A 13595-nucleotide genomic window follows, 5' to 3' on the forward strand; every position below is an offset into this window, starting at 1 on the left:
AGAATGTTTTCTTTAAAAATGTGGAAATCACCTGAGTCTGCTAGATGTCATAACTTGCAACTCATGGCAGAACAACAGCACTGCAGCATTCTCAACACTGTTACATAAATGATTGCACAATAGAGAGCATTTTCCCATGGGGAGGGAAGAAAACGGGTGCATTTTTTAAAGCAAAAGCTTTATTAAGCCATCAATTTTAAAGGCACATCTGCAACGCAAGTGCAGAGAAGGACAGATTTCAGGATTTTTTTAAAAATGAAAACTTGAGTATTTTTCCTAGTCTGTACAAAAAGGCATCTACAGTTTGAGATGCCACTTCTAAATCAGGGTAACCAAAACAATATGGCGGAAGCTCCACTTCCAAAATTATCTTTACACAAGGATGGATGACTTGGAAGCTTATATAGCAGCTTCACATAAACACCTTCTGCAAACCGTGAAATGGGTTTACAATGTAGTCCTAACCAGAGTCGTACCCTTCTAAGTCCACTGAAGACAGTAGACAGCATGGCGTAACTCTGCTTAGGGCTGCACTATTACTTATTTCAGCTCTTTGTATGTGGGCAATAGGGAAATCAGTCCAGGTGAGCAGTAAAAGGTCACTTTCAAAGGGACAGCTCCCTCTCCACTGATGTGCACCTGTGGGTGTTCTATATAACTGGGAGGTACAGAATAAACGGACAATTGTTGAAAGCAGAACCTACTCAGCTCCAAAGAATCACCTTCCTAAATGTCTTTATTCAGCGTCCGTTGATTTAAAGTGATCATCGTCAATAGTGGAATAGATGTGTCCTTCGCTACTAAGAAACTCGACGGCTTTCCTGGATAGGAGAAAAAGAAAGTCAGTCACCATGTGATCTAGGACTTCTTCAGCACTTGGCCCTATTCCCCTCACCCTAAGCAAAACATGCTTTGTTTCCAGTGGGAGTGAAACATACTAGAGGGAGGAAATGGCACAGCTGCACAAAGGGCAAAAGGAGACTATTACAGTTAGTGTTCTGCTCGACATGTAAAAAGAGACTTGCTGGATCAGACCAATGGTCCCTCTAGTCCAGCATTCTGTTTCACAAAGAAGAAGAAGAGTTAGGATTTATATCCCCCCTTTCTCTCCTGTAAGAAAACTCAAAGGGGCTTACAATCTCCTTTCCCTTCCCCCCCAAACACCCACTGAGGTAGGTGGGGCTGAGAGAGCTCAGAAGAACTGTGACTAGCCCAAGGTCACCCAGCTGGCGTATGTTGGAGCGTACAGGCTAATCTAGTTCCCCAGATAAGCCTTCACAGTTGAAGTGGCAAGAGTGGGAAATCAAACCCAGTTCTCCAGATTAGAGTGCACCTGCTCTTAACCACTGTGCCACTGCTGCTCTCAGCTAAAACGCTTACCCTGGAGTGCCAGAGCCTTCCCTAACACTGCCTCCTAGCACTGGGATTCGCAGTTTTACTGCCTCTGTATATGGAGGTTCAAAAGAATCCCAACAGCAGCAGATGCCCAGTATTTACTTCCTGCCTATCACTGGCTATATGTCAATAGTTCTGCAAACCCCTCTCCCCAAATAAAGCATGGTCGGTTGTGAAACTGCATTAACATAGTCCTGTGCCATTCAAAGAGGTCTTAAAACCAAGAAAGGTATTGGTTTATTCTACCCCTACTTTATTTCATCCAAGCACTGGGGCAATTCTTCCTTTAGAAAGCCCAGGGTTGTCTGCGTGAACTCACTTGATGGTAGCTACGTTCATATTATGCAACTGAGACTTCAGCTCCTGAAGACTTATCCCCGAAGGAGAGATGGAGTTTTTGATCAAGTTCAGAACCTTGAAAAGCAAATTCAAACAACATTATTTCAAACTCAAGATAATCAGAGCAAGGAAGACTTTTCACACAGCCACCTGCTACAAGAGAGGCAGTGCTCCAGAGAATCCAATTAATCTAATTTATGTTAGAAATGCAGGACAAAACCTGTTGTATCAACGAAAAAGACCTTAAATTCTGTAAGCTTTACCACATATCTCCAAAATTGAAAAGGCTGCACTATATTCTTTAAAAAAACACACATACAGGAATTACAATACTAGTTAATACGCCAGTACAGCAATGGGATACTCAATGGCTCAGAAGCCAAATATGGCTCTTTAACATGCCACCCGTGGCTGAGCACTGCTCCCCAACATGGCACCTGCCCAGTTTCCAGGAACATGGGCAAGGACCTTGTTTAGTGGACCTTGTAACAGGCAGGTGAGTCAGCTGATGCTGGAACGACTGGAGGATAGGTAAGTTGCAAATCTAAGCTTTGGGCCTCAAGGATGGAAGTAAAGGGTCCATCCTCTCTAACAACCCCCCGCTCTTTTTTGGAGACTCTCAAGTTCTTCCCCACAAACAGCTATCATACTTTAAAAAGCCCAGTAGAGAAGGGAAGGAGGAGGTCAATGAACAGCAGCACTGACAGAAGGGATCTGACAGGGAAGTCATCTTTGCACGGACAACAACTCTCTCACTTCCTCCTGCCCCCCTCTGTAGCACCTTACTTCCACAACAAAAAGGGGTTGTGCAACTGTTATGAAAAACAAGTCACTACTTGCACAATAGACATCCAGCAGTCAAAACACTGAATATATTTCCAGTTTATTTGAACTACTATACATACACAAATTACAGCGTTATTCAACAGGCCTCAGTCTGCCTTCACAAGTAGATAATTTCTACACAGCATGTTCATGTGTCAATGTCACAGTGCCGATGTCAAATAAGCAAACAGATTGTCTAGCAAGCAGCATGCCTCTAGTCTAGATTATCTGGTAAGCAACACTTCTTTGATATGGTATTGAAAACCCATAGACGAATAGCCAGTTTCCAGTATGAATCTGGCTTTGATGTATCTTCAAAGACTCATAGCATCTACAACATAAATCCATACAAACTGTAAAAGCTTACAGACAACTAGTCGAGTCCTGAACAAATACTACTGACTTGTTTTTCCCCTCTGTGGCACAGCTGTACAACTTTGTGCCTTGCAAGGAACCGGCTGCAGCTACTTAGGCAGGATCCCAAAGTCTGTGGAAGAGTAGCCCTATATGCTCTGTTCTGGCTTTATGCCATGGAAGAGGCCATAAGGTTCTACTGTGCATCAGGAAAATGTCCAGTATTCTTACAACAAATGGGGCAAAAAGGAATGACTCCACCACACCTGCAGTGCCAGTTTAGAGGTCTGTGCCACTGCAGACAAGATTGGGTCATGTGACCAATTCTCAGAGCCCTTCGGGGATAGGGCGGTATAAAAGCCCAAAGTATGTATAAACAAACAAACAAACATATTGAGAGTGCACAGAGAAGGCAGGTAGTGCGAAGTTGGGCTACTGAGGGATGAAAGCAGAAGCTAATCTCAGACCAGGAGATTTGTAACCCTGGCCAAGAAAGCCAATGTGATTCTGGGCTGCATCAATAGGAGTATAAAGAGAGGCTCGATGGACATCTGTCAGGAGTGCTTTGATTGTGTGTTCCTGCATTGCAGGGGGTTGGACTTGATGGCCCATGGGAGTCTCTTCCAACTCTATGATTCTATTCTCCTATCAGAATAAAAGCATCAAAAATAGCCCACCTGCCAAGATGGATACAGCAGACACTGGGGAGGGAACACAGAGGCGAAACTGAAATAAGTATGCCCAGAACTGCCCAGACATATACCTGACTCTGGTGCGTTGAAAGTCCGCCAGCGGGCAAGCCTGAGCTTCCTCCATAACTAGCCACGCTGCCCATCCCCGAAGGAGCAAACGACCGAGGCGCCATTGCCGACGTTGACTAAAACGTAAAGGAACAAGACAACCATCAGCTACAGTCTCTGAATATTGTGTGCATGGGAAATGTAATGGTTTGGACTGTTAACAAGCAGGATGTTGGAAGCTAGATGTGTACCAGGGAAACAGAGCTGCCTGCAGTTTCTAGCTGTACCGCTGCAAGCTTCATTCCCAATAGTATTAAACGCTTTCTGCTGTTTCGCCACCCACACAGGAAGTCAGCATCTTGTTTCTACACGTACCAGGAGACTGCTTTTTTTCAGGATCATGTGTGCATTGACGACTTCGAGCATGTGCGTGGTGAACTCATTCATATCCTCCAGGGGAATGAGCTTGAAGGCAACCAGACTCTTCTTGTTCTAGCAAAAAAAAAAAAACAGAAAAAAAGGAAGGAAAAGAGTTAGTTTGAGGTTCACTGTATTCTATTTCTTCTCAATAGAATAGTCCATGAAGCTCAGCAGTTTGTTGGGTTTGCTCAGGCTGGACCCAATACAAACATTCAGTAACATGCATGAAAGATCAGGTAAAAATATTTATTATGAAAAAGTGAGTTACGTGTTTTTTTTCTTGAATGCTGGCTCCTAGCCTGGACACACTGCCCTCTAGAGGGAGGTGCTTCCTATAGAGAAGATGGGTGAGTAGGTGCCCAGCAACAGGGAAGGAGTGGCTGAACTCATAAAGGGAGAATCAGTCAGAGAAGAAGCTGATGCATATCCCCCCCCGCCCCCCGAGGGTTTGGAGAATTTCTTAAGTTCCTGAGCAGAGAAGACTGCAGAGACACAGAAAGGCAGTTGGCAGAGGAATGGCCATCTTCTGGAGTGAGCCTTCGGTCCCAAGAGCGCGCGGCTTCTTAGTGACTAAAAAGTAGCTAGAAGACTTCCTTTTCTTTTTGCCCTAAAGTATAGTGTGATGTATGTTCCTTTAAGTGGGATTGTTCCCCTAGCACAGCTGATGTTTATTAAGCTTGGTATATTATCATAAGCCGGTAGTTGCTCTCTTGTAGTCCTTGTTCTCTGTCTATGTTCAGAGACTTCAAGTCTCCAGGCTTCTCTCTCTATTAAACTCTACTGCTGTCCTATGAGCATGTCTGAGGATTGTTGTGTTTGCTGTGACTAAGAGACGTTACTCGTTACAATTTTTATTCATGCTCCCAATCTATTTCTCTCACCTTTCAATAAACGGTACTTGTTTAAGTGTGTTGAGGTTTTGAATGAGGTAGCCAGAATTCTGTGATCACTAACCTAGCCCTTTTAAGACTAAAGGGATTACACACAATATTCAAATCAACACAGTCAAAAGGTTCACATGGAACGCATACATTTTAGAACTGTAAAAGTTCGACAAAATATCAGTAAGCCTATTATAAGAATTAGAGAGCAAGCATGGTACAGGGGTTAAGATAGGGGTGACCAACCTATGGTGCTCCAGATGTTCATGGACTACAATTTCCATAAGCCCCATGCTGGCAGGGACTGGTGGAAATGATAGTTCATAAACATCTGGAATACTATAGGTTGGCCACCCCGAGTTAAGAGCTGCAGGACTCTAACCTGGTGAACCAGGTTTGTTTTCCTGCTCCTTCACATGAAGCCTGCTGGGTGACCTTGGACCAGTCACAGTTCTTGCAGAACTCTCTCAGTTCATACAGACACTGACAATGGCAACCACACCCAAGTGTCTCTTGCCTTGAAAACCCTACAAGGTCACCATAGGTCAATTGTGACTTGATGGTACTTTACACACACTATCAGAATTAGAAGTCCTCAGAAGCCAATCTGTCAAGTTATTCAGATCTAAATAGCTGTGTTTTAGTGCCCGTGATATGAATTTTCCCATTGTTTCTGTGGTCCTCTTGGCAGATGCCAAAAGGAGATTTAACAGATGGTAATCCAGAGTGGGCTAGAAAGATAGTTATAAGCAGACCTAATATATTCACTTTTTGCTCAGCATACACCTTACAGAAAAATAGAATATATGCAGTAGATTCAATAACTTAAGCTCTTAGAAAAGACTAAACTATTCTTCAATAGTTTCAGAGATCTGCAGTAGTACAGCTAGATTTGAGTACAGTAGCGCTAACAGATTTAGTTAGTCTCTAAGGTGCTACTGGACTCAAATCTAAGTGGCTATTGCTCTGAAGTGTCAAAATCTGCAATCCTATGATTCTTACCTGAAAGGATCGAAGATGACCGACCACTTTTACATATGTCCCAGGTGGCACGACAACATTCTCACTGCCTGGTTCCTTTAAAAGAAAAAAACAGAGGGGAAGGCAGAGAAATGTGAGAATATCTTCTTGGTCTACTCCAGTAATAAGCCACTTTTTAAAAATGGCAGCAATCAAATCGGTTCGGCACTACACAAGAATGATGATGTCAACAGATTATTTTAGCTAGAAACCTCACTCAAGAAACATACAAAACCCTCCTGGATCAGACTAGTGGGCCATCTAGTCCACCACTGGAATCCACACAATGGCCAGCTAGAGGTCCAACAACAGGGCATACAGGTTGCTTCCTAACACTGGTATCCAAAGGTTTACTACCTCTGAATGTGGAAGTTCCCTTTAATCACCATGACTAGTAGCTGCTGATATTCCTAGCCTCCATGAATCAGTCTAACCCACTTTCAAAGCTGTCTATACCTAAGGCCATCACTACATCCCCTGGCAGCAAATTTCCACATTTTAATCACATGCTAGGTACAGAAGTAATTCCTGTTGTCCATCCTGAATCAATTGCCCATCAGCTTCACTGAACGCTCTTGAGTTCTAGTAATTTAAGAGAGAGAAAATTGGAGTGTTGTGGGGTTTCCAGGCTATATGGCCGTGTTCCAGTAGCATTTTCTTCTGATGTTTTGCCTGCATCTGTGGCTGGCATTTTCAGAGGATCAAATCGGTTTGGTACTGCAATAGAATGATGCTGTCAACAAATGATTTTAGATCCCCTGAAGATGCCAGCCACAGATGCAGGTGAAACATCAGGAGAAAATGCTACTGGAACACGGCCATACTACCTAGAAACCCCACAACACTCCAGTGATTCCAGCCGTGAAAGCCTTCGACAATACACAGAGAAAATCTCTATCAATTCTCTCAACCATGTGCATAATGTTCTAAACTTCTATCATATCTCCCTCCAAGTTGTCTCTTTTCTAAATTGAAGAGTCCCAGATTCTTCAGTCTTTTCTCACAGGGAAGGTGTTCCAACCCCCTAATCATCTTAGTTACCCTCTTCTGTACTTTTTCCAACCCTACACTGTCCTTTTCGAGATACAGTGACCAAAAATGTATACAGTATTCATGAGCAGAGCTACAACATAACTGAAACAGTGCATCAAGAGAAACTGAATTCTGCAACTGTATTAATTCATAAACCAAGAAATTGTACTTATTAAAAATTAATTAGAAAATATCTCTAATTTGCAATCTTTTGTCTCTGTCAATAACAAAATGAACAAATGATATTTACATCTGTGTCCACCCACTGTCTGACATCCATGGGGGCTGCGGTCATATCGTCCACTTTGTACAGGATGTTCGTGGGCGCTTTCTCTGCTTGCTTGACTATGCCCACAATAACGACCTGCATAGCAAAATGAAGACAAAAAATTCTATTGGTACAGAGCCTTCTGGGAATGATCATGTGACTATAAACAACCACATGGATGACTTGCTCCACACTCCATTAACTCCCGCCAGCAAAGCACACAGATATTCGATCTCAAATTGGTCACATCTTACCACAATCAGAGGATTTGAAAAGTCATCTAATGACACAGATGACCCTATGACTTAAAGCCAGGTGTGGACACTTACTGATTTCTGAGGACAGGTAGCGAGCACAACGAAATGGTTGACATCATGGTGGGTGGGGGAGCTACTCTTGAATCTTTTTTTTTGGAGGGGGGGGGGGGCAAAAAAATTCAGGTGCCAAGCCAAGCACAGTGGCGTATCATGCCCCACGGGCAGCAGCCGCCAAACCCCCCCCCCCCAAAACAATAACAAACCTTTCCTCCATTTATCTGAGAGGTGCTGATGCCGGCAACACACTGGGGCTGGGGACAAGGCCGAGGAAGAGGAGTGGCCATCCTGGCCTTGTCCCCACCCCCAGAGTGTTGCCAGGCGCTTAATTTTCCTCCATTCCTCTGAGCGGCGCTGTGTCTCAACCCTCAGTGTGTTGCCAATTGCAGTGTCACTTGGAGGGACGGAGGAAAGTTACCGGTATGTATATTTTAAAATGCAGCTAGCTTTCCTCTGTCCCTCCAAGCAGCACCACGACTGGCAATATTGGGGTGAGGGAAGCTTGGCGGGGAAGGGGAGCAGTGGGGGTAATCAGGCCAGGAGCTGGGCACGCCGGGAGGGAGGGGAAGGGCAGATGGCCAAAATGCCCCCCATGACCTAGGCCAGGGGCTGATGGGAATTGTAGTCCAGGAACATCTGAAGCGCCAGAATTGGGACACCCCTGACCTAGGCAAATGGCACCTGGGTTGTCTGCCCCCTCTGGCCCCCTAGATATGCCATTAGCCAAGCAGCCTACTACAATGGAGGCAGCTATGTCCAAATGGATGTCCCCTGCAGACCCCAAGGATGGGTCCTAAGCTCTTGTGAATCATTTCCTGATTCCATGAAGTTCAGGAAAGCTAAGATTGTCTCTTTGCTTTGGGGAAGCAACAAAAGCAGGCAAGAAATTAAACCAGTTGGCATTTGATTTTGTGCCGTCAAGTTACAAATAACATGGCAACCTCTGGTTTGGTTTTCAAGGCAAGCAACTTTTAAAGTTGGTTTGCCATTGCCTGCCTCTGCATCACAATTCCTGGCATTCTTTAGAGGTTGCCCATCCAAATACTAACCAGGGCTTATTAGCTTCTGAGATCAGACAAGATTAGGCTAGCCTGGATTTTCCACATCAGGGAACAATGTTGGAGAACAATAATTTAAACAGGGGCTTGGTAACTCCCCCACTCTGCTCTCTCCAACTGAGATGCATCAATTTACCTGTGAAATCTCAGCTTCTCGAATCTTAAATGCTTCTTCTGTCTGTTCAGCAGAAAGTAACTGGGACACGGTACATGGAACAACGCTCTGCGTTCTTGATCTCTGCAAAGAAGAAACAGTTAAAGAAATTCCATGTTTTCAGAACTTGTTTGTCAAAAAAGGGAAAATGTACTCTCCCCCTCCCTTCATATCTGTCTCAAGGATCAAAATCTTATTTGAGTTTGAAAGAAGTAGCAAGAAATAAAATTGCTTGGGGGAAAAAGAAATACTTACAGCAGAGGTGTCCAACTCTGGTGCTTCAGATGTTCGTGGATTACAATTCCCATCAGCCCCTTGCCAGCAAGGGCTGATAGGAATTGTAGTCCATGAACATCTGAAGCACCAGAGTTGGACACCCTTGACTTGCAGCGACAGGGGAAACACCATTCGAATCCATATTTAAGTAATTTGCCCATACAAATCATTACATTTATGTAACAGAATTGAGTCTGTAACCTTTACATTCTCACCAAGACTTGAAGGTATCAAGAGAGTCGTCAAGCCTCTCCAGAAAGAATAGACATTACAAAAGTTTACCAGCTTCACTGGATCGAATGTTGTATTTTAACACATCATTTTCAATTGTTTGGCAGCATGTGTCAGGAAGATTCAGAGTCTGAGATTTGTTTACAGATTCAGGGCTTGGCAGCATGCCACAGTATTTGCATGCAATGCTGAAAAAATAAGGCAGAAACAAAAAACACTTCTACCCAGATGACAATGACACACTGCTGATAAGGTAGACTGATACCCACAAAATAGGCATATACCAGGGAGCTCATCAGCATTGTGGATTCTGTATTGTGGAAGTTTTCTTTGCTGTCCATGACTGCATGAACTTTGCTTTACTAGATCCTTATGGAGGACTTCATTCCTTTTTCACATTAGTTAATGACTGTACATATTGGTATTAAATCTGCACCTTGTTAGCAATATACCAGCATGGTGTAGTGGTTAAGAGCAGGTGGATTCTAATTTGGAGAACTTGGTTTGATTCCGCACTCCTCCATCTGAATGGCAGAGCCTTATCTGGTGAACCAAATGTGTTTCTGCACTCCTACATTCCTGCCAGGTGACCCTGGGATAGTCACAGTTCTCTTGGAACTCTCTCAGCCCCACTGACCTCACAAGGTGTCCGTTGCGGAGAGAGGAAGAGAAAGGAGCATGTAAGCCATCTTGAGTCTCCTTACAGGAGAGAAAGGTGGAGTATAAATCAAAACTCTTCTTCTATTGTCTCTGTAGCCTGGGTAAAGTGTTTTTTTTTGTTTCTGCCTTATTTTTTCATTTGAGCACACTGTTCCCTTTGAATTGTCTTTCCTTTTGCATGGGATACAACTAATCCTACCAAACCATTCCTCTTTGGGTTTCTGCTCTGAGAAAGGTCTCCCCAGGGAGGAGTAAAGGGACATTGCAACCCTACACAGAGTTACACCTTTAAAGCCTACTGATTTCAATGAATTTAGAAGGAGGTCTTGACCTGGCTGCCTATGCTAGCCTGATTTTATCAGACATAGAAGCTAAGAAGGATCAGCCCTGGTTAGTACTGCGATGGGAGACCATCAAGGAAGTTGCTACGCAGAGGCAGACAATAGTAAACGACCTCTATTCATCTCGTCCCACGAAAACTGGACAAAGTTGCCAAAAGTCAAGTTTGACTTGCTGGCACTTTCTACCACCACCAGCTCTACTTAGGAGAGCACCAAGAGAGTCGTGGCTTGTCCTGGGCAAAGATTAAACTGTGCATACCGATTTCTTTTCTCCCTGGGTTGCTGAAGGAGATCCAAATCCTCCTGGAGATTCTGTGTATCCACCACCCATCGAAGAACCACCATATCCACCACCAAAGCCAGCTGAAAATAAAATTAAAGAACAGCAAATGGGATTTGTGGAAATTGATTGCGGGGGACTTGTGTGTTCACTGTACAAGTGTTGACTGAGTATATATGTATCACATCATTCTAACAATCGTACACACTCATTCAAGGTGCATACTGTCTTTTATTTATACTGATATTTACCTTTTTTATCTTGAGAATATTTTTTCTGGGAGCACATTGAAAATGTGGGGCCATACATTGAAAATGCTGGGGGGAGGGAAGAATTAGGACTAATAAAAAGAAAAATTTCTTCACGCATCATGTGATTGGTGTTTGGAATATGCTGCCACAGGGGGTGGTGATGGCCACTAACCTGGATAGCTTTAAAAGGGGCTTAGACAGATTTATGGATGAGAAGTCGATCTATGGCTACCAATCTTGATCCTCCTTGATCTCAGATTGCAAATGCCTTAGCAGACTAGGTGCTTGGGAGCAACAGCAGCAGCAGAAGGCCATTGCTTTCACATCCTGCATGTGAGCTCCCAAAGGCAACTGGTGGGCCACTGCGAGTAGCAGAGTGCTGGACTAGATGGACTCTGGTCTGATCCAGCAGGCTCATTTTTATGTTCTTAAGATGAGGTTTCAGGCTCTGAAAATTGAGCTTACAGTTATTCTTTATGCTTACCTTATAAATGCACAGAACATTCATTCAGAGATTCCCACAGATCACAGTTCGTACCCGCAACCCAAAAGTATAAGAATACAACATAAGCTTTGTACATACTGCAATGAATACATGAATACCCAGCATAAACTAGTGTACAAATGTACAAGCCAGTTGATGCCCACTTTAACAATAAAACTGGGGACCAGTCTCCAAATAAACATGGGGCTTAAACCATGCATTCAGTCATATTTACAATAAATGTAACAGGTGCTCAGACACCTGTACACAAGAGTATGCGCACTGTACATATATAAAGAAGAAGAGTTGAATTTATATCCCGCCTTTCTCTCCTGTAGGAGACTCAAAGGGGCTTACAAACCCCTTTCCCTTCCCCCCTCACAACAAACACCCTGTGAGGCAGGTGGGGCTGAGAGAGCTCAGAAGAACTGTGACTAGCCCAAGGTCACCCAGCTGGCGTGTGTTGGAGTGCACAGGCTAATCTGAATTCCCCAGATAAGCTTCCACAACTCAAGAGGCAGAGTGGGGAATCAAACCCGGTTCCCCTAAATTAGAGGACACCTGGTCTGAACCACTATGCCACTGCTGCACACACATTCACTGCACACACATTTAACATGTACCATGTTAAAAAGAGTCCTGATGGGAGGGAGTATTTATCAAAAATACTGCAATCTACAAAAACTAAGCATCAGTCCTGTACAAACTAAAGGGCCAAGAAATAAGAATGAAAAAGAGGGAAGAATGGAGTGATGAAAGCCAGTGCAATGTACTGATTAGAACAGGGGCACCCAACATGGTGCCTGGGGTGGCACGGCACCCACCAAGTATTTCTAGGATGTGGATAGGGCTTTTGTCCAGGAAGGCTTCCAATTGGCTGTGCAGATTTCTAAAACTGTTGGAAGCAGCTTCTATCAAAGCACAAGCATTTCACTATTACTGATGTTAAGTTGCAGCAATTTGGCTCTATCTCCTTTGAAAGCCAATTTGTTTCTGCACCCACCAGGCCAGAATACAGGGGAGACCAGGAGAACCAGCCTATGATCTTGGAGGAGCCAACTCAGATAGAGTCATAAGGGACATTTTCGTAAAGGATATTGATACTGTAAAGAGTCAAGGGGGACCCTTTAGCACAGAATTTTAATATTGTAAAGAAAATGCATAATTATAAAAGGTCAATCAGATACCCATGCCATGTCACAACGCGAAATGCGACCACAGGCTCAAAAAGGTTGGGGATTCCAGGGTTAGAGCGCCAAAACTGAGGAGGAGCCCATGTTTCAAGTCTTGTGGTTCCAAGAGAAAAACGGCATATAAATACTTTAAAGGAGCCTAACTCGCCTCTCCGCTAAAGAGCGAAGTGAATTGGTGATGGACCAGCCACTCAACTCTCGCTTCACGCAACCTACCTAGCAGGACAGCTGCTGTGAGGGGAATAACCACATTCCTCACCTTAAACTCCTTGGAGAGAGAAAAAATGAGGCCAAAAAGACAAGACGAAGGAAGGGGAGGATAGCAATTAGTTCATTCCCTGGCGTAAACCAAAGAATATTTCGATTCTACTTCACTAACAAGAAGAGAGAACTGGACACTAGGTCACGCTACTTCATAACACACGCGCGCTACGTTCACACGTGCACTCCCGACCCGGCTCCCGCGCGCTCACCGTTCCACATGTCGCGAGGGGAAAGGGCAAGAAAGAGCGCGGCAAAAATCTACGCCACGGCCGCGCTTTCTCCTTAGGTCGCTCCGTCTTCAGCGCGCCAGCAAAGCAACGGCCGCTCCGGATTGGCCACCCCTCGCACGTGCAGCCAATCGTTTTGCGTCTTGGGTCCACCTCCTTTGCACATCCAACTCCGGGCGGCCATGCAAATAAGTGGGCGGGGAGGAACGGATGGACTCCTGGCGCGGCGCAAAGTCCTGAAAACCGAGACGTGAGAGGCTAGAGCGGCACTTTCATTCACGCACGGCCTTGAACTTCCGGTGCGCTTTTTTTAACGGGAGGTTTCACCTCAGCTTTCAAAAATCTAAAATTTGTACAGCGGGGATTTCAAAGGCGAGGATCGTACAGTCACCACAGCCCTTGAGCTTTTTTTTCCTCACAGAAAGAAAACCTTTCCCCCATAAACTAATCAAGCCTGTCTAATAGGACTTCCCTCATGGAACAGTCCTACAGCGACACGGCCTAGCACCTAATGTCTGCTTTTCAATGGATTTCAACTGAAAGTACATCGCTCTCCCTGTCTCTATGGATGAGGACTTTGATGTACAG

The 13595-nt window shown here is 44.4% G+C and overlaps 1 protein-coding gene across 2 annotated transcripts; it reads right to left on the reverse strand.

The window, feature by feature from the left end:
- Window positions 1–160: 160 nt before the first annotated feature.
- On the reverse strand, window positions 161–13142 carry RPA2 (replication protein A2). 2 transcript variants are annotated; one of them, XM_048502484.1, is made up of 9 exons: window positions 12990–13142; window positions 10568–10671; window positions 8783–8884; window positions 7257–7370; window positions 5957–6031; window positions 4029–4145; window positions 3677–3790; window positions 1715–1809; window positions 161–821 (listed from the first exon to the last, which is right to left on the reverse strand). In XM_048502484.1, exons 1-9 carry the CDS (start codon window positions 12997–12999, stop codon window positions 737–739), a joined length of 816 nt encoding a protein of 271 aa, XP_048358441.1. In that variant the 5' UTR covers window positions 13000–13142; the 3' UTR covers window positions 161–736. The 2 variants fall into 2 exon arrangements, with proteins under 2 accessions (XP_048358441.1, XP_048358442.1); XM_048502485.1 differs by lacking the exon at window positions 12990–13142 and adding an exon at window positions 12776–12969.
- Window positions 13143–13595: the final 453 nt, after the last annotated feature.

Source organism: Sphaerodactylus townsendi, linkage group LG06, assembly GCF_021028975.2.
Source record: "Sphaerodactylus townsendi isolate TG3544 linkage group LG06, MPM_Stown_v2.3, whole genome shotgun sequence".
NCBI classification, from domain to species: domain Eukaryota; kingdom Metazoa; phylum Chordata; class Lepidosauria; order Squamata; family Sphaerodactylidae; genus Sphaerodactylus; species Sphaerodactylus townsendi.

Bases quoted from the DNA above. Each gene is read 5' to 3' on its own strand.
- RPA2 (XM_048502484.1), bottom strand. The intron at 1,810-3,676 runs GTATATGTCTGG...TTGCTTTTCAAG, and splicing joins TTTCAACGCACCAGAGTCAG to GTTCTGAACTTGATCAAAAA. The intron at 822-1,714 runs GTGAGTTCACGC...TCTCCTATCCAG, and splicing joins ATGAACGTAGCTACCATCAA to GAAAGCCGTCGAGTTTCTTA.